General features: G+C 39.9%; 2 protein-coding genes across 3 annotated transcripts; one reads left to right on the top strand and one right to left on the bottom strand.

Moving 5' to 3' along the window:
• The first annotated feature begins 1,450 nt into the window (after positions 1 to 1,450).
• LOC135697486 (uncharacterized) lies at positions 1,451 to 2,804 on the top strand. Its single transcript, XM_065217234.1, has 4 exons — positions 1,451 to 1,734; positions 2,080 to 2,160; positions 2,224 to 2,389; positions 2,455 to 2,804. The coding sequence occupies exons 1-4, from the start codon at positions 1,456 to 1,458 to the stop codon at positions 2,802 to 2,804; spliced, it is 876 nt and encodes a 291-aa protein (XP_065073306.1). The 5' UTR covers positions 1,451 to 1,455.
• A 27-nt stretch (positions 2,805 to 2,831) lies between these two features.
• LOC135697437 (L-asparaginase) lies at positions 2,832 to 21,502 on the bottom strand. 2 transcript variants are annotated; one of them, XM_065217114.1, is made up of 5 exons: positions 21,260 to 21,502; positions 4,948 to 5,300; positions 3,763 to 4,748; positions 3,516 to 3,701; positions 2,832 to 3,458 (listed from the first exon to the last, which is right to left on the bottom strand). In XM_065217114.1, exons 2-5 carry the CDS (start codon positions 5,279 to 5,281, stop codon positions 2,874 to 2,876), a joined length of 2,091 nt encoding a protein of 696 aa, XP_065073186.1. In that variant the 5' UTR covers positions 5,282 to 5,300; positions 21,260 to 21,502; the 3' UTR covers positions 2,832 to 2,873. The 2 variants fall into 2 exon arrangements, with proteins under 2 accessions (XP_065073186.1, XP_065073187.1); XM_065217115.1 differs by lacking the exon at positions 21,260 to 21,502 and adding an exon at positions 20,417 to 20,852.
• Positions 21,503 to 25,531: the final 4,029 nt, after the last annotated feature.

Genomic DNA, 25,531 nt, shown 5'->3' on the forward strand with positions numbered 1-25,531 from the left:
AATTAAATCGACCAAGTTTATTTTCTATCATTAAATGGGGTTAACAGAACTAAGTCTGTACAAGTTCAGAACAAATTTTCTCATAAATAAATTTTCCACAGATTTTTAAACTTTTACCGAACAGTTCCGCAATTCAAAAACTCAGTAAAACCGTACTGACTCGATTAGTGTGTAATGTATTACATGACATATTATTATTGTAATCACATTTATATAACTCAGAGCGTTTGGTACTGTATGTCCACGCATCCCTCTACCAATGTGGATTCAAGAAATGCTTCGTTGTTTGAATATTTTTATTTGAACTCATATAATTTCTAAGAATTATCTTTGCAGGAAATACAACGCAGTAGGCCTGACCGTTTTGATGTTTGTGTCACATCTCAGATTTTCTGCAAATATCAATATTAGTATCAACCTAATCATTTCCAGGATGCTTTCTCGTGCTGACTGAGTTTGTATTTGATTAGATTAGATAAAGTTCATTAACAGAAAGTGTGATTTAGCGGATAAATCGCTAAACAGCTAAACTCTAAATTAAACTTTAGGTCAATTAACTAAAATCCAAAACCTGATGTTGAAACATCATTTTCACTCTTGAATAGCCTGGTATCAAAGGTACTCCTGTCTCCTGCACAAAAAGTCGTTTTAATCTGAAATTATAAACGTTAGAAAATAAAATGATTTCCAAAAGTATGATTTAGTGGTTAGCGCTTTATGTGCCCACCTTTGATTTTCTCTGGTTCGTTTAGCATCATAATTCTGTGCGTTGACAGCAAATATCCGAAATAACAATTCTTTGAACATTGAAGCCAATTGAAGGACATGAATGGTAATGCACAGTGTAACCATTTCTTGCTACATATAAAGTCGTATTTTTGGGGGACATTTTCTTGCATATGCGCCTATCATAGTGCAATTATTATAAATTAAAGGAATCTCCCCAGGCGCAGTCGTTATTGCGGTAATTTTCAACTTACAAAATCCCACAACGGCTAAATTCGATGATACGGTATTATTACTTCATTTGCTCCCTCGTTATCACGTTCAATTTAACGCTCCGTAGAGTTCCTCCTCAGCCAAACCAAGCAACCAAGCTGCTGTCTTAATTCAAAACACGTGCACAAGTATACCTTCTTGGCCAACTGTGATGCTCATAGATTTGTCATTCTTACCTGCCGCATATGTATGCAATTCGCTTTCTATTGTGTCTGCGACTCAAATCGGATTATATCATCACATCCTTCGTTGCACATTTCCATTGTGTTGTGTTGCAACGCGATGATGGCCCCTTTTTGAGGCGCTACTCTACCGTCACAAATTAGAGCACCTAATTTATTATGCGATATTTTTCAAAAAACCACCACCTTTTTTAAGGTTTGCAAAGTTTTCTACTGAATCGGTTTTTGACTTTGTTCATCAGTTTTGTAATTGTACGGCACCAGTTCAGACAACATGCTGCATTCCGCTTTAGTCGTCTTTGGTAGAACCGGCTCGATAATCGGCATTAGTCTGATGTTCATGATGATGGTTATTCCGAGGGTTAGTACGGGACAAGCGGAGAGTGGAAACAGCAGCATTCTAATCCAGCATCGATTGTACCAGAGCAAACAGATGCTGATGGACAGTGAAGCGGATATTTTGGCATTCAGTGAAAACCATAAGTTCAGGAGTGCCAGGAGACAGCGCGAGCCGAAGTTCATCAGTTTTAACACGAAAAATGATAACATTGAGGTATGAGAACGCAGAACTTAAGGTGTTTCGCTGTGAGATCCTTATTCTCGTAACCACTTCGAAACTTTAAGTGCACAAATATCAGCTTCTACTATACGTACCACAATGAAACTGTTACTCCCCGTTTGCTGTACTGCAGCATACATGAAGTAGCAATTTCCGGTGAAATGGGGCATTAATTTCCGAGATTTGTGTTACTGAAAAATCGAAGTGGAAGTGCATGTATAGCCAACGTGGTGGTCATTTGTGGACTCTACAAGGAATCACCTTAAGCATGTTGCTAAATTAGCAACTAAAGATCCGCGGGTAATATTCATTCAACATTGGTAATACCGCGCTTTTCAGGTTGAAATGGATTTTAACATTCCGTTCCTTTCAATCCCCGTGAAAGATTCCGTTGATGGAGTTATGCAGTCAGTTAAGAAGGTGATGTTTCCATACTCGATAAACACACACACACACACACACATATTAAAGGACATATTTTAGGGTCTTCCTGCACTGAATGTGAACGTTGGAGCGGTTGTCCTAGCGGGGGCCCTCGCAGTTGCAGGTGCCATATTAGGTATGGTGGTGCGACTCTTCAAAGACGGTGATATGATGAGGCCTCTTGAATCGTGGGGCCTAATGCGATCAGCAAACAAAATGGAACGGGGTAAGCTTCAAACTCAATCTACTATCAACATCCGAGTAATGATGGTACCAAAATCTTCTCCGCAGCCTCCGATCACCCCAGCTGGAGCTCAATTTGGACGGTGCTGGAAGCTGTGGACAAGAGCTTACAGAAATTCGACATTGACTCGACGGCTTGTACGCAACGGGCGACCTGTTGGTACGTGAAGGAAGCTATGAACAACGTCAACGAGAACCGTGCTGACAAGCTGGACACCGTCATCAACGGGCTGAGTAAAGCAGATTGGGCATTGCAATTTACCACCGGTACCGCAATTGACGATGCGATCCGCGTCGGAAGACGAAATCTCAATTGCGAGCAAGCGTTTCCATCGTGTCGAATCAAACCAGAAACGGTGCAAAGAATTCTAAAGTTGACCAAGTCGAGGAGGAAGTAATACTTTCCGTGTCAAGCTAATTGGAAGCCTAAATGTATTTTTAAAACTTAATAAAGGTCAGTAACAGGTCTAGTAATCAAATGATTCATGGAAATCGGGTAGTGGCATCACTTCCATATCGTCGCCGCGCTTGGCGTCCTTCTCCAGCAGGAAATCGATCACAGCTTTTGCGTTGACTTTGACAGCATAATCTAGGGGTGTTAGTCCGAGGTAATCTACAGCGTTGACTTCTGCATAGTTTTTAACCAAATACTGAGTGACATCCAGGTTTCCGTACATAGCAGCGACGTGTAGTGCCGTTCGCCCGCTAGGATCACTCTGGGAGAGGTCCGCCCCAGCGATACGGTACGATTCCAGCCGATTCAGCAGATTCCGGGCAGCAGCACTGCACAAACTCTCGCCTATCGCTCGAATCGATCCAGTCAAGTGAGCTCCGCATTTGAGCAGCAATCGGATGACTTGGTAATTATCGTTCACGATGGCATCCATCAGTGGCGTCCGGTCGTAGCGATCCCGGATGTGGACGGCAGCTCCGTTCTGTAGTAGATATTGGACGACTTCCAAGTTACCTTCGCAGCATGCTACGTGCAGAGCTGTTCTCCGATCATAGTTCTCAGCCGATAGATTCGCTCCGTAGCCTTTGAGGTTGTTGATCTGTTCGAAGAAGGTCTCAGATGAGTCTACGATACTACTAGAAGTAACTTAACGAACCTTTGAAATGTCTCCTGCAAGAACTGCGCTATTCACCATTGCTGGAAACAGTGACGATTTCAACTGGATCAACTCTTTGGCTGAATTCAGCTGTAGAGTTCGGGCAACTGCATCTATAAGATCGAATTCTTGCATGTCTGGTGTCTTCTCGTGAGTTAATTCCCCGCGAAGATTGCTCTTAAGCATCTAAAAGATTTCGAAAAATTAAAATCTTCGTGAAATTCTGACCAAACAATCAATAACTTACCAACTTCTTCGTTTCGAGGTTCCAATTGTCCTTACTGAGGACGTACGCCAACTTGGCCAGCGCCGCTTCCGGTGTCATGTCGAACCCGGGAACGACGCCGATGTCGTGCAGCTGCCGTCCGGTTTCGTAGAGATCGCAAACTGATCCTTCATTGCACTGGGTACAGTTCACGATCAGCACACCGCGCTCGGATGCGTCTCGGAATGCTCCCACCAGATCAGCCCTATTCGAGGGAATATTTCCGGCTCCATAGGTCTGTAGTACCACCCCTCGCATCGGGGGTTGTAGGAATGCCTTTACCGTAGCCATTGAAATGCTGGGGAACAGCCGCAGCAGGCCTACATTCTCGTCCATCTGCACGTGTACATTGAACTTCTCTACGGTGCAAGGACGGAAGATCAACCGGTAGTCGATCTCCATGTTGATTCCTATTTTTGCCAGCGGCGCTGCGTTCGGCGAGTTAAACGCATCCAGCGAGCCGCTGCTCACCTTGATTGTTCGATTACCTCGGAACAGCCGACTGTTGAAGAAAACGCACACTTCCGGAATGACGTAGTTTCCCGCTAGGATCAAGGCAGAGGTGAAGTTATCCTTCCCGTCGGTTCGTGTTTCAAAGATGGGTATTTGCGATCCAGTTATGATCACCGTCTTGCCGAGATTCTCAAACATGAAGGAAAGTGCCGAAGCAGTGTAGGACAGAGTATCCGTTCCGTGCAGAACTACAAAGCCGTCGAAGAACTCGTACGAATGCTGGATATCGGTGGCGATTCGGACCCAATCGGTCACGCCCATGTTGGCAGAATCGAGAAGGGGTTCATACTCGCAGATTTGGTACAAAATTCGTCGATGTTGGCCTTCTACGTAGGGAAGCACCAAGGGAGCCATATTCTTCGCTGGACCGTATCGTTTGGAAGCGTAGGCATCATCGTGCATGTTAGGATAATGGCGAATTTTGCGAACAAACTCGTTAGGTCTGGGTTCCAAAGCTGTAACGAAAACAGGAAATATTTACCACTAGAATGACGCACAATAAATATACGAGAATACGCTGTTTTCTAAGTTTGTTTGAGCTTCGCGTTAGAACTGCATCAATAGACGAGTTGAAGCCGATCAGTAGTAGCCAAGTAGCAACAACAAATGAGGTAACTTTGGTCCCATACCATCATTTAACACCTTTTGACTCACCATGCTTCTCGTTTCGCATCATACCGATCGTACCACCGGTATAGATGACCAGCACTTTTGCTTCCGGACTCTCCGACGGCAGCTTCCCATAGCTGGAGTTTCGCCGCATTGAAAGCTTGCTAAGATCAAGACTTCCGGTAGGAGTGGTGTCGATCAGTGGCTTCCGTTGCCACGGTGATCTAACGTGCGGGATGCCGTTTCCGTTGATTGCACTGGCTTTCGAGACCGAACCGTTACTGGACGTTACCGTGGGGATACGCATCACTAGCCCTCCATCGTCGTCGGTGTCCGACGGGTTCGTTGTCGTGCTATCCACTCGAACCGGACTGGACATTTTGGTGAATTAGTGAAACCTGCAATGGAATGTCGAAGAAGGAAATCCTAGACAATAAAAATGACAAAGTCATGGATCGCAGAAACGTCGTCGTCTTTGGGTAGCGAAAATTGGTCAACAACTCAGCACACTGGGAACGCTTAATACTTTCGCAACTGTTGGATCGAAGCTTAAATGACTCTTTAAATCTTCGAGCAATCCATGGACACCGATGTCTTTCAAAACTCTCGCAACTCCACGATCTTTAAAACATGTTGAGCTGTAAAAAAATCCAAAAACTATCGGAAGTTCCGAAACTTACAGAACTCTCCAAACTGTAAGAATCGCTTTAAAAATTTCATGAATTCTCTGAACACCAGATACTTTAACACCTCTATGAAACTCTGGTACTGCAGTAGATATTGGAAGTCCTGGGACTTCAAGAACTATTGATATTGATGCTGCTCTGGGAGAAGTTCTGGAACTTCTAGCTCTAAAAGAAAATTTAAGGAATTCCAAGGAATCACCACACCTCAGGAACACTCAAAACAAAACACTCAGTACTTCGAGAACTATCAGGCTTTGCGAATCCTCGAAGTTCCGATTATTTCACTGGTTTCTATTGTCTCGAAAGTTCTTTTCTGCAGTACTAAAATTTTCCGGAATTTTTGAAGATCCTTGGAATCATGAAACCTCTCGGGAGATCGAAGTTGGCTCTGGTCACGAGCGAACGTGTTTGTTTTTTCACTGTCATATTTTTTCGCTTGTTTCGGCCAAAACTGATGTGCAAATAAATAGTTTTAATTAGTGATAGCCAAACATTCAAATACGACTCCACTAGAGTGAAGCGAAAGTGACCGTGCGCCGTGAAAAAACGTATCAGTCGGATCGTACTCTGTCCGTGTGTTCTACATATTTATAGTACGCTCAGACTACAGAGTTATAACACAGAGAACAGACATGGAGGCTCGAACAAAATTTCACTAAAAACTTGTGTAAAGATTCCTATTCGACTTAAGCGCCACTAACGGCGACTTCCCCACTTAAAAACCCTCTTTGACAACATGATGGCGCTGGCGTTGCACAAATTACACTAGACACTAAGTGCTAGTAGCGCCAAGTGGCAATTTTCAACAGAAAATTTATCGATACTAGCGCCAAAGTGGAAAATTTATAGAGAAAATCAGGAGATGCTAACACCACGTAACGGCGACGTTCCCACTTATTTTACACAAGTTTCTGACCGAGCTTGAACGTCTGTTCTCTGTGGTTATAACATGTTATAGCGCTATCTTGATGGTGGTTTCTGTGTTGCAATTATTTGACAACCGTTATAACATGTTATAACTCTCCAGTCTGGACAGCGTTTTATCGTCACCAAGCCCATTATTGTTCGGAAAAGGGATGGAAGCTCTGATATTCTTGGACTGCCGTGCTCTAATTAGGGGAAATGACGGCTTCGGCATGCCAGACTATTTTCGGCAACCCAAATTGAAACACTATTTTCACTGGATTTTCTTACGAAAACACTTCGCTGAATGCATGCAAACGATTCCTTATGCTTTCAGCTTCAGTTTGACTATATTTTTACCACTGAGAAAAAGCAATCTAGCAAGGTTTTCTTGAAATGAAACACACGCACTACAAATTGTAGCTGATTTCGAGTTGCCGATAATAGAACAGCAGATTTACATGCAGTTCAAATGGAACGGTTGCCGAAGAAAAACTGGTTGCCGACAATACTCGCTCTCACTAGAGAAGATTGGAGCTTTGTAAAAGCGTTTCAAAACAGTTTTTGACAATTCTTTCGACTGAAATTGTTAGAGCAGCTGGCAGCAAAAGATTGTAAACAAACCAATACTGCATATGTGTGCGTTCCATAGAGAAAAAGACTATAGAAAGAAGGTCGCTGCTTAGGTTGCCGAGAATACGTAAATTCCTCTATAACCACGAATCCTGGCAGCCAGTCAATGGACGTGTGCGTGCTTTCACTCCACGTTTGTTTGTTTGTTTAGAAGCAGTTTTGAAAATTATGCTTATTCTCAGAGATCCCTATCAGGGTTCACGTAATACCAAGTAATGTACAGCAACAATAGCTGGTTCTCCGATTAAGTGGCAGTTACGAAAAAAATAAATCTCAATTGAACCTCCAACATTCAATCTTCCGGTCCGATACAGCCACACCAAGAAGAAGCAACCAAAGGAGTACTCCATTTGAAGCTAGGAAAAGTTGATGATCACACGAGCAGACCAGTTTTGGTGAGGAAAATTAGGAATTTGATGAGCATTTGGCATTTGGTGAGATCCTTCAATTATACTATGTATATTATATAAAGCATTCATTACATCACATTAAATTCATTCTTACATAACTTGGAGCATTTGGTATGATATGTCCACGCATCCTTCCACCCCTGTAGATTCATGAAATGCATCGCTGTTTAAATATATTTATTTAAACTCGAATCACTTCACAGAATTATCTTTGCAGCAAATGCAACGCAGTAGGCCCAACAATCAATACGAAACTAACGACTTTAAATTGGCTCACCACTTTAGTAGCCTATTGGTCCCAAGCAAACGATTAACGTACCCTATTCTAGTTGAAATTCTATTACTACACTATGTTTGTTTTGATTCGCTATGAAAGTTTGACAGATAACATCAGGGGTGTGTGGATTCATGCAGAACATGCAGGGGTGAGTGAAATAGCTTGGGACTGCTTGGGACCGTTGTTCTGGTACTGAGTGAGCCAAAAATAATAATGATTTTCTTCGGGACCCAGTGGTCTTAGAGTTACCTCTATGGTAGGCCTATAGTCACTATATTCATAGTCTGGCGGAGACAATGACGGGAGCCAATTTGAGCTGTCCCTTGCGGGAGCCAATCGAGCACTGTTTCTTTATAGATCAATGTGGTCGAAGTATTGTGATCGTCACGATAAATAAATCGAACAAAAATTAAACCAATTAAGTTGATAATTTGTCAATGCATTTCTGAATGCTATTTTTATGTTTTTCATGGAGAACATCGACACGGCTAATGCGTAGACGACAAATAATATACTTTTTGATAGATTTTTTACGGATGGAATGGTAATTTTGCAGGCAGCCGTTGAAAAGTGTAAGTTGATCGATATTCTTTTAACACATTTCCTCCTATTCCGCCTAAAATTGTTTACATTGATATTCATACTGCACAGACGAAAAAAAAAATATGTTGCGCACAACGAAAACCTTCTGCAAACTCTTGAACATTTTCACGGGGTGCCTGATTATTATTGAATAAGTCAAAGTTGCCAGTTGGCAGGATTTTGTATCCGCCAGACTATAAATATAGTGACTATAAGTAGGCCTGGCCGTTTTGATGTTTGTGCCATATCTCAGATATGCTGCAAACATCAATGTTGACAAGAAACATTATTAGGCGTATCTTTTGTATTCCAAAACCTGCTCCAGCTTCTAATTGAAAGTGGAACTTTGAGATTTGGGTGTAATTGCTTTTGTAAACAAACAAGTCAATCGCCGATTTCTCTCGAATAAACGCTCAATCTCGCAAACAAACTATACCAAATTGTTCGGATCGATAAAGAACTATTTTTTTGCAGCAGTCGATTTGTAGACAACAGCTCAAAAATCAATAGTTTTCCCTTGCAATAGTGTTACCAGTGTTCTGTTTTTACTGCTCTCTTCACCTTTATCCCTAATTTTCACCCACGCTTTCACTGTATTTAGCTACTTTTACTAAATTAATCTGATCAAATTTAATAATGTCCACATCCAGAATCACTTTTCTCCGAATTAATTTACTATTGTTTTTATCCTGTTTTCCTCTTCGTTCATATCCAGTAGCTGTTGACAGCTACACTCAGGTTCACATTCTCCCTCTCTGCGCATGTATTAGTCGCCAGCTATGACGTCACCGGTGCCTCAACAGCCCCCCCACCGTAACACTGGCGCAGGCTCCCCGATGGAGCCAGATTTACCGCTCCGTATCTCAGGCACCGCTAACTTAGCGACCGGTCGTCGGTAGACTCCTTTAGATGTACGGACCACCGCCTGCCTGATCCTGCCGTCGACTCCTCGCTTCACTTCTTCCACTATCGCTCGTACCCAGCACTTCCGGTTGTTGTCATCCGCTATGAAGACTATCTCACCAACTTCCAACGGATGTTGTTCGCTGTGCCGCTTCGTACGCTGGTTGAGGTGCGGAAGACACTCGACTAGCCATCGTTTCCACAGGCGATTAGCCAGTATCTGCGAACGCTCGTGGCTGTCTCGTAGTGCTTTGACTTCGTCGCTAGGTGGCACGATACATTCAGTTTCGCTTTCCTGTTGCCCCTTGAGGAAACTGTTTGGAGTTAACGATCCAACATTTCCTACGTCTTGTGGCCTGAAATTAATCATATCCTCGGCCTCAGCCATGGTCGTGAGAAGCACTTCATCCGTTAATTTACGACCATCGTCCAATACCTTCATCGCCTCCTTCACTGATCGGACCAGCCGTTCCCACACTCCACCGAAATGTGGCGCCGAAGGTGAGTTGAAATTCCGTGTTAACGCTTCTGAACAATCTGTTTCTATTCTCTTCACAATCTCCTTACTCGCACCAACAAAATTTGTTCCGTTGTCAGAGAAATATTCAACAGGAACTCCCCGTCGACATACGACACGTCGGATAGCCATCAGACACGCCTGCGTAGAAAGACTATGAGCCACTTCCAAATGAATAGCCCGTGTTCCAAAGCACGTAAACAACATACCCCAACGACAACGATGATCGGGCCAAAAAGGTCCACTCCGGTGTAACTGAACGGTCGAAGGAAAGGAGTCGTTCGCTGGTTTGGAAGTGGTGCCATTCTCAATCATGTTTGAGTTGTTTTAAAAGCTTTAATTCACGAGCAATCGGCGATTGACGGGTATGTTTACAAAATCAATTACGCCCAAATCTCAAAGTTCTCCGGATATGTTTAGCTGTGAGAACCTTCCATGACAATCAGCGTTGCCAGGTCATTTTCAGAAAAATCTGGACCAGGTAAAATATAAATTCTGGAAAAATCTGGGATGCTCCAAAAAATCCTCTTTTTAACATAATGCTATTGAAATCAAAGTGATGTGCCAATCTCCCGTAAAAATAGGTCAGTATGATCATCTGGAATTTATTTAAAGTGCTAGAATGGTTATGAATTACATGTTTAAATAAATTAGATAAGCAAATAACTTGTTAGCATTGCAAAAATCATCCAAAAGTTGAAAAGTATTGACACGGTGGGCCCAAAAAGTTCAAATATCCATTACGCAGCATTTCAATAATTGAGTTAAATGTGGGTAAAATACAGCAGAAAATATGGTTGGGGTTGAACTGTAACTTTTTAAAAAAGAATGAGAAGCAAAGAATCAAGGAAATTTGATGGGATGGATTTTTTTAACTAATAGTCGATGTAGTCCTTACTATTTGATGCAGTACCAGAATTTAAGGATTTTATTAGTTCTAAATAATTCTAATATTACTCTGAGGTTGATCAGATTAACAGTTTAATTCTTGACATCATACAAAACACAACACCTAGCAGACCAGCAGGCAATTTTATTTTGGAGCAAAATTCACCGGGCTGAAATGGTAATCAAAGCCTAAAATCGTGGAACTCACACACAGTTTACCTAAACTACGGGTAGCTCCACTATTCGCATGACCATTATGCCAATGAATAATTTTATTATATTACTAAAATGAAAGTCTGATAGCTTCATTTTTGAAGTCTCTGGATCTTGCAACGATTCTAAATTCCGGAATTAATATTTTTCCTGCGTCCCAGATCATGCATTTTTTTGTTAGTCTGAATTTACTTGGAACTCTTCACAGGATATATTCGCCTTTTTTAGTTCAATTTGAATCATCCTAGAATTCCATCATATTTCGTTTCTATATTCCCCTTAAATAATCTTGAAAATATCTAAACGTTTCCAGTAACATTCTAAGAGTTCTTAGCATTACCTCTTGTAATCTCTTATAACCCCAGTAACATTTATGGGTTTATATGGGTTCTGTAGACCATGATTTAGACTGTTAGAATGCTTTAAAACCTCTATAAAACTTGCAATGTTGCATGGAACATCACTCTCCAATTCCACAACTCCCTCAAATTGGTAATAATTCCCAAGAATTGGGTCAATTTTGTGTTCATTTTTCTCTATGAAATTCTTAAAATATTCCTAACAATTTCCTTGGTACACTCTTCAGAATGACAGTCACACTCTTCTCAGACTTATCCGATAATTCCCTTTAAACTTCTTTGTAGGTAAGGTCAGAATTGTTTTGAAATCCTTTTTAGTATTACCTAAGTACTCAAGTACCTTGCAAAAATGGGTTTGAAAGTGCCCCAGAAATTGCGCTTAAAATTTTATTAAAATTAATCTCCATAGAAACATTGGACAGAATTCCATTGAAATTATTCTCACGATTTGTATCAGCATACTCCTTAAGTTTCATCATAAGAATTTTCTATGATTTCTCTTCCAGATTGTAATTTCTTTATTGACAAAATCTCATCAAAGTTGACAAGAAAATTGACACCGTCTTCAACCAGAGGTTGCACAGACTAAATATTTAACACTAGACAACGGACAACACACCACACCCACTAGACCAGTAGGGAAATTTTCAGGTTGCCAAAATTTGCACCGGCTAGAGCGGGAATCGATCCCTCACTTCGTGGCACTCACAATACGCCTGAACAACGAATGACACCGCACTACTACGAAGCCCACAAAGATGGATGTAATTCTATTCAGAATTAGTTTTAAATTCTCCTTTGATTTCACAAGGAATTCGCCTCACACTTAACTGTGAACTATTTTCAGAATTAGCTTAATGAATTCCAATAATATCCAACGTTGATGGCCTTGAATAATTAAAGTAGCAAGTTTAGATTTTTTTATTAGAGGGTAAATCAATGGCAGTGATATTTTTAAAAGCAGTATGTTAAAAAATCTGGGAAAATCTGGAACATATTTAAAAAATCTGGAAACATGCATGGTCTGTCTGTGTATCTGGCAAGACGACTAAAAATCTGGAAAATCCAGATAAATCTGGAATACTGGCAACGCTGCAATAGCAAAGAAAGATCAATCTGTGACATTCAGGAGTGGGATGTGGCTGTCAAATACAAACAATCGTCGTCTAACTCGTATTACTAGTTCCAAACGTAAACAAGCCATAAGAAACCTGCATGGTTTGTTTACGTTTGGAACCATTTTCATACAAGAATGATCAGTAGGCTGATTTGACAGCACGTCCCTCTCCAGGTAAAATTACCGCTATTGATACGTCATTCATAGAGGGGACTACCCGTAAGCAGTCACATTCACGAATTCCGCGGATGCTTAGAATCTTTTTACAAAAGTAACATCCTGTCAGGTGACATAACAATTCTTCTTCATCGCATTTCACTTGTTGTTTATCGCATATCAGCTATTGCGTGCTCTCAACTTAGTGTTCTAGATGCACTTCCACAGTTATTCATTGAGAGCTTTCGATGCCTGTACCATTTTTTCATTAGTACATATAATTGTGTGGCAAGAAGTCGAGAAATTTTCCAACCCGAAAAATTCCTAGACCGGACCGGGAATCGAACTCTGTATGGTCTTGCTTTATAGCTGCGCCTTTACCGACTGAGCTGAGAGATGCCCAGGTGACATAACAGTTGGCCATACTAATAAGATTTCAGTCTGATGCTTCATTTAAGCAGAGCGCTCAAAGAAATTAATCAAATGATCGTGGGAGACCAGAACACAGGAGTGACCATGACTCCGATAAGACCCACGAGAAAACTGATGATAACAGAACGGTCGTAGATCATACAGATAAAATCTCAGGATCCAGTGGTGTCAAGGACATGGAAGAAAAACTAGATTCTGGTCATACTACACATACAGTTAACGAGAGCACAAACGATGATCGATACAGGATCAGCGCTGGGATACAGAGAAATAAATCTCCAGGCGAATATAAATCCACCTATCGGATACCGCAGGACCAATGTTGGGGAGAAAGTTCGACCCAATAAGTGCAGCAAATCCAATCAACAACATGAAAAGTAAGCAAATAAAATGTATTCAAGTGAATCTGCACCATGCAAAGGGAGCAACCGCTGTAATTTATTTACAAACGATCAACAGAAAGTAAACTGGACGTAGCGTTAATCCAGGAGCCATAGGCAAACAAAAGTAGGATTCTAGGAATTTCTACAAAATCATGTAAGTTAATTTATGATGAAGGGCAGCTATCTCCAAGAGCTGCCATTATAGTAAATGAAAAAGTTAAAATTTTTCCGATTACAGAATTTATTAAAAGAGACATCGTAGCAATCATGATGGAGGTGCCAACAACCCACGGCAAAACGGAAATTTACGTTGCTTCAGCATACTTTCCTGGAGACGTGGGAGATGTACCGCCACCAGAGGTTGCACATTTTGTGTCTTACTGCAAGAAACAAAATAAAGCATTCATAGTTGGATGTGACGCAAATGCGCATCAGTCCAGTTCAGACATCAACAGCAGAGGTGAGTGCCTTTTAGACTTTATCTCAAAACATGAAATAGATATATGTAATAAGGGGGATGATCCAACTTTTATAAACACAATTAGGCAAGATGTTCTTGACTTAACACTATGTAGTCCAACGATTTCTGACAATATCAAAAATTGGCACGTATCGGATGAAGTATCTTTGTCCGATCATAAGCAAATTATATTTGATTATGAAGTTAATCAACAAATCATTGAAACTATAAGAGATCCCAGGAAAACTAACTGGGAGCAATACAACTCAAAGCTTATAGTTGGAGTCAACAACTTGAGAGGATGTTCAAAAACATGCAATAAACTTGAAAAAAATTCTCATCAGCTTTCAAGCTTAATCCAACAAGTTTATTACGACAGCTGTCCTGCAAAGGAACGCTCTACGAATAGGGATGTACCTTGGTGGAATAAAACCTTAGAGAAACTTCGAAAGAAAACCCGGAAGCTATTTAACCGGGCGAAAATAACAAGACAATGGGATCAATACAGGGAAGCCCTCACATGTTATAATAAGGAAATCCGAAGATCTAAAAGGAAGGACTGGAGGCATACATGTGAAAACATTTAAAATACTCCAGTTGCTGCCAGATTGCTAAAAGTTCTTTCAAAAGATCATTCAAATGGCTTAGGAACTCTTAAAAATGAAGACGGCACTTTTACTTAGTCTGTGGAAGAAACATTAGAAACAATGATGAAAACACACTTTCCATGTTCAATTACCAACAGAAATGAAGACCAAAATACACGTGCAGCGCAAACTGGCTCTGAAAAAATCAGGACGGAAGTTCAAACACCAATGAATGTATCGACTGGGTTAGAGATTTCCAGGCAAGACGCTCGTAATCTGGCCAATAGAATTTTTACAGAAAAACGAGTCGAATGGGCGATTGATTTTTTTGCTCCTTTCAAATCACCAGGTAGGGACGGAATTTTTCCAGTACTACTTCAGAAAGGAAAAGAAACTTTGACATCCGTTCTAACAGGCTTGTTTAGAGCAAGCTTAAGATTAAGTTATATTCCGATAACTTGGCGTCAAGTAAAGGTTATATTTATTCCGAAGGCTAATAAAAAGGATAAAACTTCTTCTAAATCCTTCAGGCCGATCAGCTAAAAATAATGGAGAAAATAATAGATCAGCATATAAAATCAACGTACTTGATAACAATTCCTTTGAGTAAATATCAGTTTGCATATCAAGCTGGTAAATCAACAGTAACAGCTCTTCACACGCTTCCCAACAAACAATTGAGAGCTCTTATAAAACACCTGAGTTGATCAAACGTTGAATAATAGCTTCCAGAGTTGAACAAGAATGTAGTTGTATTGCCATTTGATTAAAAGTTTTAAAAGCTATTGGAGCACTCCTAAATGATTATTTACGTTCGGTTTAACTATATGCTTTATAAGACCTACGATAACTTTTATAGCACCTTAGTTAAACTGATTCACAAAAGCTATACAGAACGTGGAATAAACGCATCAAAACAAACCATTGGGAGCTCTTATACAACACCTGAGTTGATCAAACGTTGAATAATAGCTTCCAGAGTTGTACAAGAATGTAGTTGTATTGCCATTTGGTTAAAAGCTTCAAAAACTGCTTGGAGCACTCTTAAATGATTGTTTACGTTCGGTTAAACTGTTTGACAGGAGCTTCTATAGGATGTGGAATAAACGCATCAAAACAAACCATTGGGAGCTCTTATACAACACCTGAGTTGATCAAACGTTGAATAATAGCTTCCAGAGTTGTACAAGAATGTAGTTGTATTGCCATTTGGTTAAAAGCTTCAAAAACTGCTTGGAGCACTCTTAAATGATTGTTTACGTTCGGTTAAACTGTTTGACAGGAGCTTCTATAGGATGTGGAATAAACGCATCAAAACAAACCATTGGGAGCTCTTATACAACACCTGAGTTGATCAAACGTTGAATAATAGCTTCCAGAGTTGTACAAGAATGTAGTTGTATTGCCATTTGGTTAAAAGCTTCAAAAACTGCTTGGAGCACTCTTAAATGATTGTTTACGTTCGGTTAAACTGTTTGACAGGAGCTTCTATAGGATGTGGAATAAACGCATCAAAACAAACCATTGGGAGCTCTTATACAACACCTGAGTTGATCAAACGTTGAATAATAGCTTCCAGAGTTGTACAAGAATGTAGTTGTATTGCCATTTGATTAAACGCTTCACAAACTGCTTGGAGCACTCTTAAATGATTGTTTACGTTCGGTTAAACTGTTTGACAGGAGCTTCTATAGGATGTGGAATAAACGCATCAAAACAAACCATTGGGAGCTCTTATACAACACCTGAGTTGATCAAACGTTGAATAATAGCTTCCAGAGTTGTACAAGAATGTAGTTGTATTGCCATTTGGTTAAAAGCTTCAAAAACTGCTTGGAGCACTCTTAAATGATTGTTTACGTTCGGTTAAACTGTTTGACAGGAGCCATAAAGGATGTGGAATAAACGCATCAAAACAAACCATTGGGAGCTCTTATACAACACCTGAGTTGATCAAACGTTGAATAATAGCTTCCAGAGTTGTACAAGAATGTAGTTGTATTGCCATTTGGTTAAAAGCTTCAAAAACTGCTTGGAGCACTCTTAAATGATTGTTTACGTTCGGTTAAACTGTTTGACAGGAGCTTCTATAGGATGTGGAATAAACGCATCAAAACAAACCATTGGGAGCTCTTATACAACACCTGAGTTGATCAAACGTTGAATAATAGCTTCCAGAGTTGTACAAGAATGTAGTTGTATTGCCTTTTTGGTTAAACGCTTCAAAAGCTGCTTGGAGCACTCTTAAATGATTGTTTACGTTTGGTTTAACTATATGCTTTATAAGACCTACGATAACTTTTATAGCACCTTAGTTAAACCGATTGACAAGAGCTATATAGAAAGTGGAATAAACGCATCATAACAAACCATTGGGAGCTCTTATACAACACCTGAGTTGATCAAACGTTGAATAATAGCTTCCAGAGTTGAACAAGAATGTAGTTGTATTGCCATTTGCTTAAAAGCTTCAAAAGCTGCTTGGAGCACTCTTAAATGATTGTTTACGTTCGACCAACCACCAACCACAATTTTGTTGCTAAAAATAGCACAAGTGATAGGCACGTTTATATGACCATAAGGCAATGATTATTCGACTGCAAGAGAAGTCACTCAAGATGAGCTTCATATACTTCTCTCATATGATCAAAATATGTATTCAAGAATAGAGCAGATGGAAACAGAAGCGGCTGGCAATCCGGGATCATGAGTTCGAATCTTGCTTCGAGAAACCCTCGGTGGAGTAGAGGTAAATTATATATATAGGTGTTTATTAATAAATGCAAACATTAATTTAAGACATATATCATATAATCAACGATAACATTTCTAGATAAATTCTCTCAATTAATTATTAGGGAGATTAATCGAAAGAATATCAATCAAAGATTAAACCGATGCTAGTTACTACTTCCTCCATGATCACAGAATGTGTATTATGGCATAATTACATATTTTTTCAATGTGCTCAAATAAATTAAATTAATAAAAACTGTACAAGCAATTATTTTGGCGTACCACAACAATTGTTAAATTAATTTTAATCTGTGAATATTGTGAGTACTTACACAACGGTTATTAAGGAGTCATTAAAAAGTGCTATAAACGCTTTTCACCGCTTGCTGTACAATGATTATTTAGGAGTCATAAAAGAGTGCAACAAATGCCTCTCAGGTTCACTCTCTACTAAATTTCAAAGCAGCTGTCAAGAAGTGTCTACAAACGTTGTATAAGAGCGTTCACCAAAATAATAAAGCTTGAGTTTAAATATGTATCTATAAACGTTGTATAAAAGTTGCTTCTACTCCTATACCGCGTAGACATTTAATGCTGTAGTTGAACAGGTTCTCCAAACCAGTGTAAACAAGAGTTTTACAGAAGTTGTAATAAACAAATTGTACAGTTATTATTCAGCATGCAGTTGAATAAAATCACAATGGAAGCGTTTCTTCAACAAGAAATTGATTTTGGGCAAACGTCTTACTGAATACGTTAGACAACACCTTTGTGTTGCAGTTGTATAGGTTCTCCAAACGAGTGTAAACAAGGGTTTTATAAAAGTTGTGGTGAACACATTGTGCAATTATTATTCAACATGCAGCTGAACAAAATCAAAACGAAAGCGTTTCTTCAACTGGAAATTGTTACTTGGGTTGTTACAAAACTAGAAAAATCTTTTGAATCAAAAGAAATGTCACTAGCAGCATTCATTGATATTGAAGGAGCATTTGATAATGCATCTTATAACTCCATGAAAAACAATATGTTGAAGCGTGGATTCGACAAAAGCATCGTTAAGTGGATTAATGAGATGCTTTCTAAAAGAGAAATCTCAGCAAATCTTGGAAGCTCATACACAACAGTTAGAGCTGTAAAAGGGTGTCCTCAAGGAGGTGTGCTGTCACCTCTTTTATGGTCTTTAATTGTTGACGAACTTCTCAAAAACTTAGAAGCAAAGGGCTTCGAGATAATTGGCTTTGCTGATGACATAGTCATAATAGTACGAGGAAAATTTGATAATGTCATTTCAAATAGAATACAAACTGCTTTAAATTATGTTTCGTCGTGGTGCGCTAAAGAAGGGTTGAATATAAACCCTTCTAAGACCACTATTGTACCGTTCACACGGAAAAGGAAATTTTCTATAAATAACTCTAAATTGAAAGAAACCTCTTTAGAACTTTCACGAACAGTCAAGTATCTGGGAGTCATTCTTGACAGTAAACCTAACTGGAATTCACATATAAATAGAGCAGGTTGTTAATAAGGAATAAATGCTCTTTGGATAAGTAAAAAAACATTGGGTAGGAAATGGGGCCTAAAACCAAAAATGATCCTCTGGATTTATTTGACGATTGTAAGACCCAGAATATCCTACGCATCATTAGTTTGGTGGCCGAAAACTAATGAAAAATCGGCTCAGAAGAAGCTGGGGAGACTGCAAAGACTAGCTACTCTCTCAATAACTGGTGCAATGAACAGCACACCGAGTATTTCACTAGATGCTCTACTTTATCTGATTCCGTTGCATCAATTTATCCAATTAGAAGCTGAAAGGAGCGCTTTATGGATTCAACGAACTTACAGGACATCTTATCATTTTAAAAATGTTTGATATTGATTCTCTTGTATTAAAAAAATGAAGATTGGGTGGAGAAAAAATATAATTTCGATCGTTTATACAATGCAGCAGAATTTGATCGTAATGTTTGGGAAAGTGGGGGACCAAACATCCGTCCAGGTTCAACTGTTTTTTATACAGACGGTTCAAGATTGAACAACCGTGTGGGAGCAGGAGTAACTGGTCCAGGGATTGATATCTCAATATCCATGGGTTACTGGCCAACCGTGTTCCAAGCAGAAATTTAAGCAATTCTTGAATGCTCTGTAATATGCTTGCGCAGGAATTATAAACATTCGAATATCTAATATGAATATGTCTGATAGTCAAGCAGCATTAAATGCTTTAAAATCAGCAACATTCAATTCCAAACTTGTATGGGAATGTGCAATGTCACTTCAGAAATTGGCCTGTCAAAACCAAGTAAACTTATATTGGGTTCCTGGCCACTGTGGAATTGAAGGGAATGAAAAAACCGATACGTTAGCCAGGCTAGGATCATCTCAGCAATTCATAGGACCAGAACCATTCTGTGGAGTTTCTACTTGCTCTCTTAAAATGGAGATCAAAAAATGGAAAAAAATGAAAGTAGAGACCAATTGGAACAACACTTCCATTGCTAGGCAGTCGAAACGGTTCATAATTCCGAATATTTCAATGACTAGCAAAATTCTTGAATTACCAAAGAAAGATCTCAGTGTCTATACTGGTTTGATAACAGGACATTGTCCATGTAAATATCATTTGAAGCTAATAGGAAAACTTCAAGAGGATATGTGTCGATTCTGTGGTATAGAAAAGGAAGACTCTGAACACCTGCTATGCTCTTGTGCAGCAATCTTCAATAAAAGGCGTATTTTTCTGGATAAGGGGCTGGCAGATATTTGGAATGCAGGTCCCAGTAAAGTAGTACATTTCATTCGAAATGTAATACCTGGCTGGGAAAATGCTTTTGGTCAGTCTATGTCGGTCACTTTACAAAATAGTGATACGACATAACTGATAAAGCAATATAAAAACGGGGAATATCACAATAGATCAAAGTAATGGTCGCAGTGATGAATATACCCAACACGAAAAAAAAGCAGAGCGCTTTATGCATTTTTTTGTTATTTCCAAGGATGAAGCAAAAGACGAAACATTACAACTTCTGGAATAAATTCACCTCATGCGATAAAACACGTTATTGAAAACAACGCGACGACTATAAGCGATCCGAATTTGATGAGTATGATCCAATTTTATCACATCGTGGGCATTAAATAAACAATTCCTCAGTATAAAATCGTTAAATTTACGAAACACAAACATCATCCAAAACAAAACATGTCAGTTTTTCAGCACCATCTACTTCGATCTGACAAAGTTCATTGAAGAATATCTATACCTATTAATCGACGTGTAATTTCCAGCATTATTGAACTTATTCAACGCAACAGGACCTTTTTATGCATAACGATTTATGCGTATTTTCTTTTCATCAATGTCAATTGCGTGATGGTGGAAAATCGCACATCGCTCCTTCCGCACGTAAACGGGTCAAGGTCGCCCAATCACTGTCTGGTCGTGGAAGAAAATATCAATGTAACAAAATTCCGTCACACGGTTTCTTCGATTTGTTCCAAGAAAGAACAACACACAGCCTGCTTGGTGGTTGGCTTAATTTCAAGGTTTGTAAACACACAGCTGCTGATGGTAAAGTAGCACCACTAGTAAAGTAAACCACTGATTGTTAACCACTCCGTTCAAAAGTGAAAGCTGTTTGTTCTGTAGCGTGTATCCATTTAAATTGATTTATTCGCAACTAGCTGCTTAGCACTTCGCTACATACTGCGTGGTTTCTTCTGCTTCAAGAATAATATATAGTTATCTATACCTACTGTTCAAAACACTGCTGCGCATCTAGAGACTTTCAACTCGCAGCCGAATATTTCGCAACGTATGGTGAAAATTGCCCTATATAACTCGCCCATATCACATCCCATTTCTATCTTATGCGCACGCACGTGTTCTCCTTGTCTCTCGCAGTTGTAGATTCTCCTCTAGAACATAAATATCCAAACATATGATTTCTCTGGTTATGCTTTCCTCTCGCCAAAAACAGCGAAACAAAGAAGAAACAAGCTCGAAAACACTTTCTCACGCCCGGCCAGCTGCGCTGCTAGAGATCGTTACTCGTTACTATAGCAACGGCCAACCAAGCCGGACTCCTATGCGGGGTCCAACATACCTTCACTGCTTGGGTAGTCTCTACTGCTAAAAGTACGGAAACTCCGTTTTTTTGCACTACGTTCACTGATCTGAAACTGCTGTTGCGTTCCGTTGGACGGGCGCGATAACACTGACTGGCTCTGACTCTGACTGCTGACCAGTGATACTTATTTTCTCGAGGAGCGGTTTTGTTTTTCCTTTCGAATTTCACACATTCTCTCCCGCCGTATTTTTGCCTCCTTTTCGTGACATACACACTGATGATCAGTTACCTGACTCCTGGGAGCCTCACCCTCAGAAATTGCTGCTTTTTGGCTTTGCTTTTATAGAACGAATAGGTACCTAGAAGCCAAATTAGATGCAGATTGTAATTCTAGAGCCGCTATTGCCCGGTTTTATCAGTCAGTCACATGGCGGTTCGAAGTGTCTCGTAAGGTCGGTCTTTTGTCGACTTGCAAATTTGTTGTTTAAACAAGACATCAATCTTAATAGTGCTTGTAAATTTCAGCCTAGCCGTGGGTGAAGATAGAGTAGTCTTTAATGGAGGAGCGAAGAATTGACGGAATTTATTGAGCGTGTGAATTCGTTGTGATAACGATCTATACTATATGCGACTTCTGTTATCAGGGAGGTAATGTAAACTAAATTTGTTTCTTCTTGACTTATGACGTTCCAATTGGAAAGTATGTTTGCTCTCTTTGTTTATTATGTCCTTTCCGAGTACCATGGCATGACTTTGCAAATTGTGTGCCAAGAGCAATAGTGCTAAGGGATATCAATATAATTTCCAAACCGAACAGTTGCTCGGTCCGCTAATCGAATCCGCCATCTTTAGCGTACTATGTCGAGCCTTGACAAGGCTATCGGGAGGTCCCGAAAGTAAACATCTACCTACATATTTATTTGTTTTGTTGTGCTAGATTTATGGCACGGGCCACATGGATTACGAGCGATAGGATCAATGGATCACCAACGCATCAGCATGCCATGAAAAATTTAAAATTGTTGCATCAGTGACGGTTTTGTGGTTTCATCAGCAGCTTATACCATATCTAAGACCAGTATGTCCTAGAGAGGGTCTAGTTTAAGAGAGGAGCAGACTGGCTGGTTCTGAGCCAAACGAACTGTCAAAGCCAGAGCCAATCGAGCAGCGTCTATCTTGATTGCATTGGCAGTGATGCTAGAAATCATCTAGGCATATGATGCCAAGACCTTGTTTTGAATCCGCTCCGCCGGAGATGAACCAGCGTCTGGCTGAAAATCTCCTTAATAAAGAGAACCAATCCGCTCCTCTCTTATACTAGACCCTCTCTACACTCAAAAATTTTACTAAACAAAGAGAGATTACAATTTAATCGATTAATGATCAAGCTAGGTTTATGCATTGGTTTGATTAAAGTTCGCTTTCATTTTTATACTTAGTTGGAATAAAGACGTTCAAACCGTGTATAAAAAAAAACTGCTAAATTCCACCGGTGAATGAAGTCTGAATTCAGTCCGGAACATTCGAGGGAATTTTTGATTTGGAGGAAAAATATCAACTGGATCAATTAGTAGATAAGGTGACAACTCTGCTGGAGGATCGAAAAAAAGGTGGAAGCTCGATGGATTTACGGATTCAAGATACCGAAAAGAGGATCGATGAGCGTTCTTGTGTTGAGTTTACACAACCGGCAACCTCTTCGGCTACACGGCGAATGAGAACGACTCAAATTTGAGTTTAGTTCACTCATAATCGCCAAAAGTGCAGGAACTCAGCGATGAGTTAATTTGCCTCATGTTTTCCCAGGGTTTTCCAGGATTTTCCCGAATTTGAGAAAAGTAAAGATTGGATTCACTCAGTCTATTGGTACTACTCCGAGACTGAATAAAATTTTCGTCAATTTCCTCATTTTCCGGCAGATTTTTAAGGTTTTCCACAGGAAACCATGAGACAAATTTTACTCATCGCTGAGTTCCTGCACTTTTGGCGATTATGAGTGAACTAAACTCAAATTTGGGTCGTTCTCATTCGCCGTGTAGAAAACTCAGCAGGAAGCTGTCAAGTGCCCCGAAAATGTAAAAAAAAAACGGTTGACAGGAGGAAGAGCAACTTAAATATTGGCTACAACTCCCCACTGGGTGAGAAGCAAGTTGATGAAGAGTAAGTTTATTTTATTTTGCATTTAATATGGTTCAGAACGAGCCCAGTTCAATCTTTCCCCCAAGTGAAAGTGATTTGGAGTGCAGGAACGTCGCGAGAACGATAATGAGAACGACGTTTAAAAATTTCCACCTTCCATTGGAAACTCTCAAGGCGTATACAGAGTGAACATCGATCAGCTTAAGGTGAAGTACGACGGCCAGAAAGGTTCCAGTTGCTGTTTAACCATCATTTCGGAGTATACAGCATTAGTAGCATCTTAGCGGATTGTTCGCCGCAACAGCCCCTTGTACCGGTTACCAGTAATGGTAGCTAACACGCCACATCACATCAAACGGTCGATGCGGGAAGCACAAGCCGTCAAATGCGATGAGATGAGGAATATAGAGAGAGAGACAATGAGAAGCATTGGTATGCGATACGAGATTAAGGAGAACATAAACAAAACTGATTGGATAGCTAATGATAGTGTTGTTTGAAATAATTTGAATTTATGAGGTAAATTATTTATAAAATACTAAGCTGTTATATAGCTAAACGCAGAAATTGAATTACAGGCTAGATATTATAATTAAAAGTACTCTGTTGTGATTAGTTAAAAAAAAAACCATAAACGGAGACTGAATTGTAAGTAGAAAGCCTAAAATTGAAAAACCTATCCTAAAATAAAACTAATTTCTAGCTTTAAGCTGATACACAATTATTGCTGAGTGGTTTATTGCTGAAAGAACTCCGAGAATCTGTCGCAACACGGATCTTTCAGCATTAGCAGCGCCTAGTAGCGCTAGTATTGATAGCAGATCTGGTCTCATTTCACGGATATTCCACCGGTGGAGCTAATTTGCGATTTGGGTCGAAGGATGACGACAAGATCGATGACAACGACGAAAAGGAAGTGGCGGCCAAACCGAAACGTTCTGCCATTCGTAATTTATAGCTTTTACCAGTATTGCTCTCCGACTGTTTTGTTATGAATAAACTATTATTGGCGTTGACGGCACCGTCGAAAAATTTTCTCTTTCAGCAAATATAGACAGTTTCTTATGAGAATTTTCGGTGGAGTGAAAGGATAGTACAAAGTCCGCCATGTTTCACGCACAGTCTGACGTTCGCTTATGGATTTTCTCATAGGAGTAAAGAGCTACAGAGTCGCCGTCAACGCCAATTGGTTACTAGCTTTTATTTTATATGTAAACAAAAATTAAGACCACGCAGCACGCACTGAAAAAGAAGCCATAAAAGCATTCTGAATAAACCGTACACATTTCAGGTATATTTCTGTTTTATGCTAGGTATGTCACGTATAAACCATTTTTTAATAGTGTGCATTCTCTCTCTTTATATCAAGCTATGCTTCGGTCAGGAGAGTTGCGATTTAGCGTAACTTTTAATCTATTTAGATTTGAAAATCCTTTGAGTTTAGTATGTCCCGAAGAAATTTGTTTTATCTTTACTGAGTATAATTACTTGGTTGAAGTTACCCAGACTTAAGGCCGGCGCACAATACATACGTTTTCGGATTTAGCAGTTAGCCCATGCATTATCTGTCAAAAAACCCGAAAACGTATGCATTGTGCGCCGGCCTTTACTCGGCAGACCTCGCGGCAGACATACTTTTGCATTATAAATTAATAAATGATCCATTTAGCAACACAATTGTAAAAATGTACCGCTCGTAAATTTCTAAAACATGAGCACTCAGATTGTACGAATTACTCATAAACAAATTGCGGAGCTACGCGGACTAAAGGGCACTCAAGCTTTCAAATAATTATCTGAAACACAGAGCGGATCAACTTAAACACTGTTTTTCTTCAAATTACCATCTTACCGCTTTAGCACTATGGTGTGAATTGTGTGGTGTTGTCCGATATTCTGGCACATACCTTTGACAACGATGACGACTACGACGACTGCAGTCCAGCGAGCGCTCGCTGCCTTTCCGGAACGATTCCGTCGATGGCGGACGATGAAAGGCCGATCTTGACGGCAAGATGGCGGTACCACCGCTAGTTGAGATTCCGGAACAATTCAGGCAACGGCGGATGATGCAAGGCTGACCTTGTCGGAAATATGGCGGTACCACTGACTAGTCTACCGGTGACTACAGCGAGATGGCGGTCGAACTAGCGCGTCTATTTACCGAAC

Source organism: Ochlerotatus camptorhynchus, unplaced genomic scaffold (assembly GCF_037179485.1).
Source record: "Ochlerotatus camptorhynchus isolate MF236.1 unplaced genomic scaffold, CSIRO-AGI_Acam_v1.1 ptg000070l, whole genome shotgun sequence".
Lineage (NCBI taxonomy): Eukaryota > Metazoa > Arthropoda > Insecta > Diptera > Culicidae > Ochlerotatus > Ochlerotatus camptorhynchus.

What these genes read in the sequence shown, in the direction of transcription:
- LOC135697486 (XM_065217234.1), top strand. Translation starts at nt 1,456, where the DNA reads ATGCTGCATTCCGCTTTAGTCGTCTTTGGTAGAACCGGCTCGATAATC. An exon ending in CGAAAAATGATAACATTGAG is followed by an intron (nt 1,735 to 2,079) that starts GTATGAGAACGC and finishes CGCGCTTTTCAG; the next exon opens with GTTGAAATGGATTTTAACAT. An exon ending in AGCAAACAAAATGGAACGGG is followed by an intron (nt 2,390 to 2,454) that starts GTAAGCTTCAAA and finishes TCTTCTCCGCAG; the next exon opens with CCTCCGATCACCCCAGCTGG.
- LOC135697437 (XM_065217114.1), bottom strand. Translation starts at nt 5,281, where the DNA reads ATGTCCAGTCCGGTTCGAGTGGATAGCACGACAACGAACCCGTCGGAC. An exon ending in GATGCGAAACGAGAAGCATG is followed by an intron (nt 4,749 to 4,947) that starts GTGAGTCAAAAG and finishes TTTTCGTTACAG; the next exon opens with CTTTGGAACCCAGACCTAAC. An exon ending in TTGCAGGAGACATTTCAAAG is followed by an intron (nt 3,459 to 3,515) that starts GTTCGTTAAGTT and finishes TTCTTCGAACAG; the next exon opens with ATCAACAACCTCAAAGGCTA.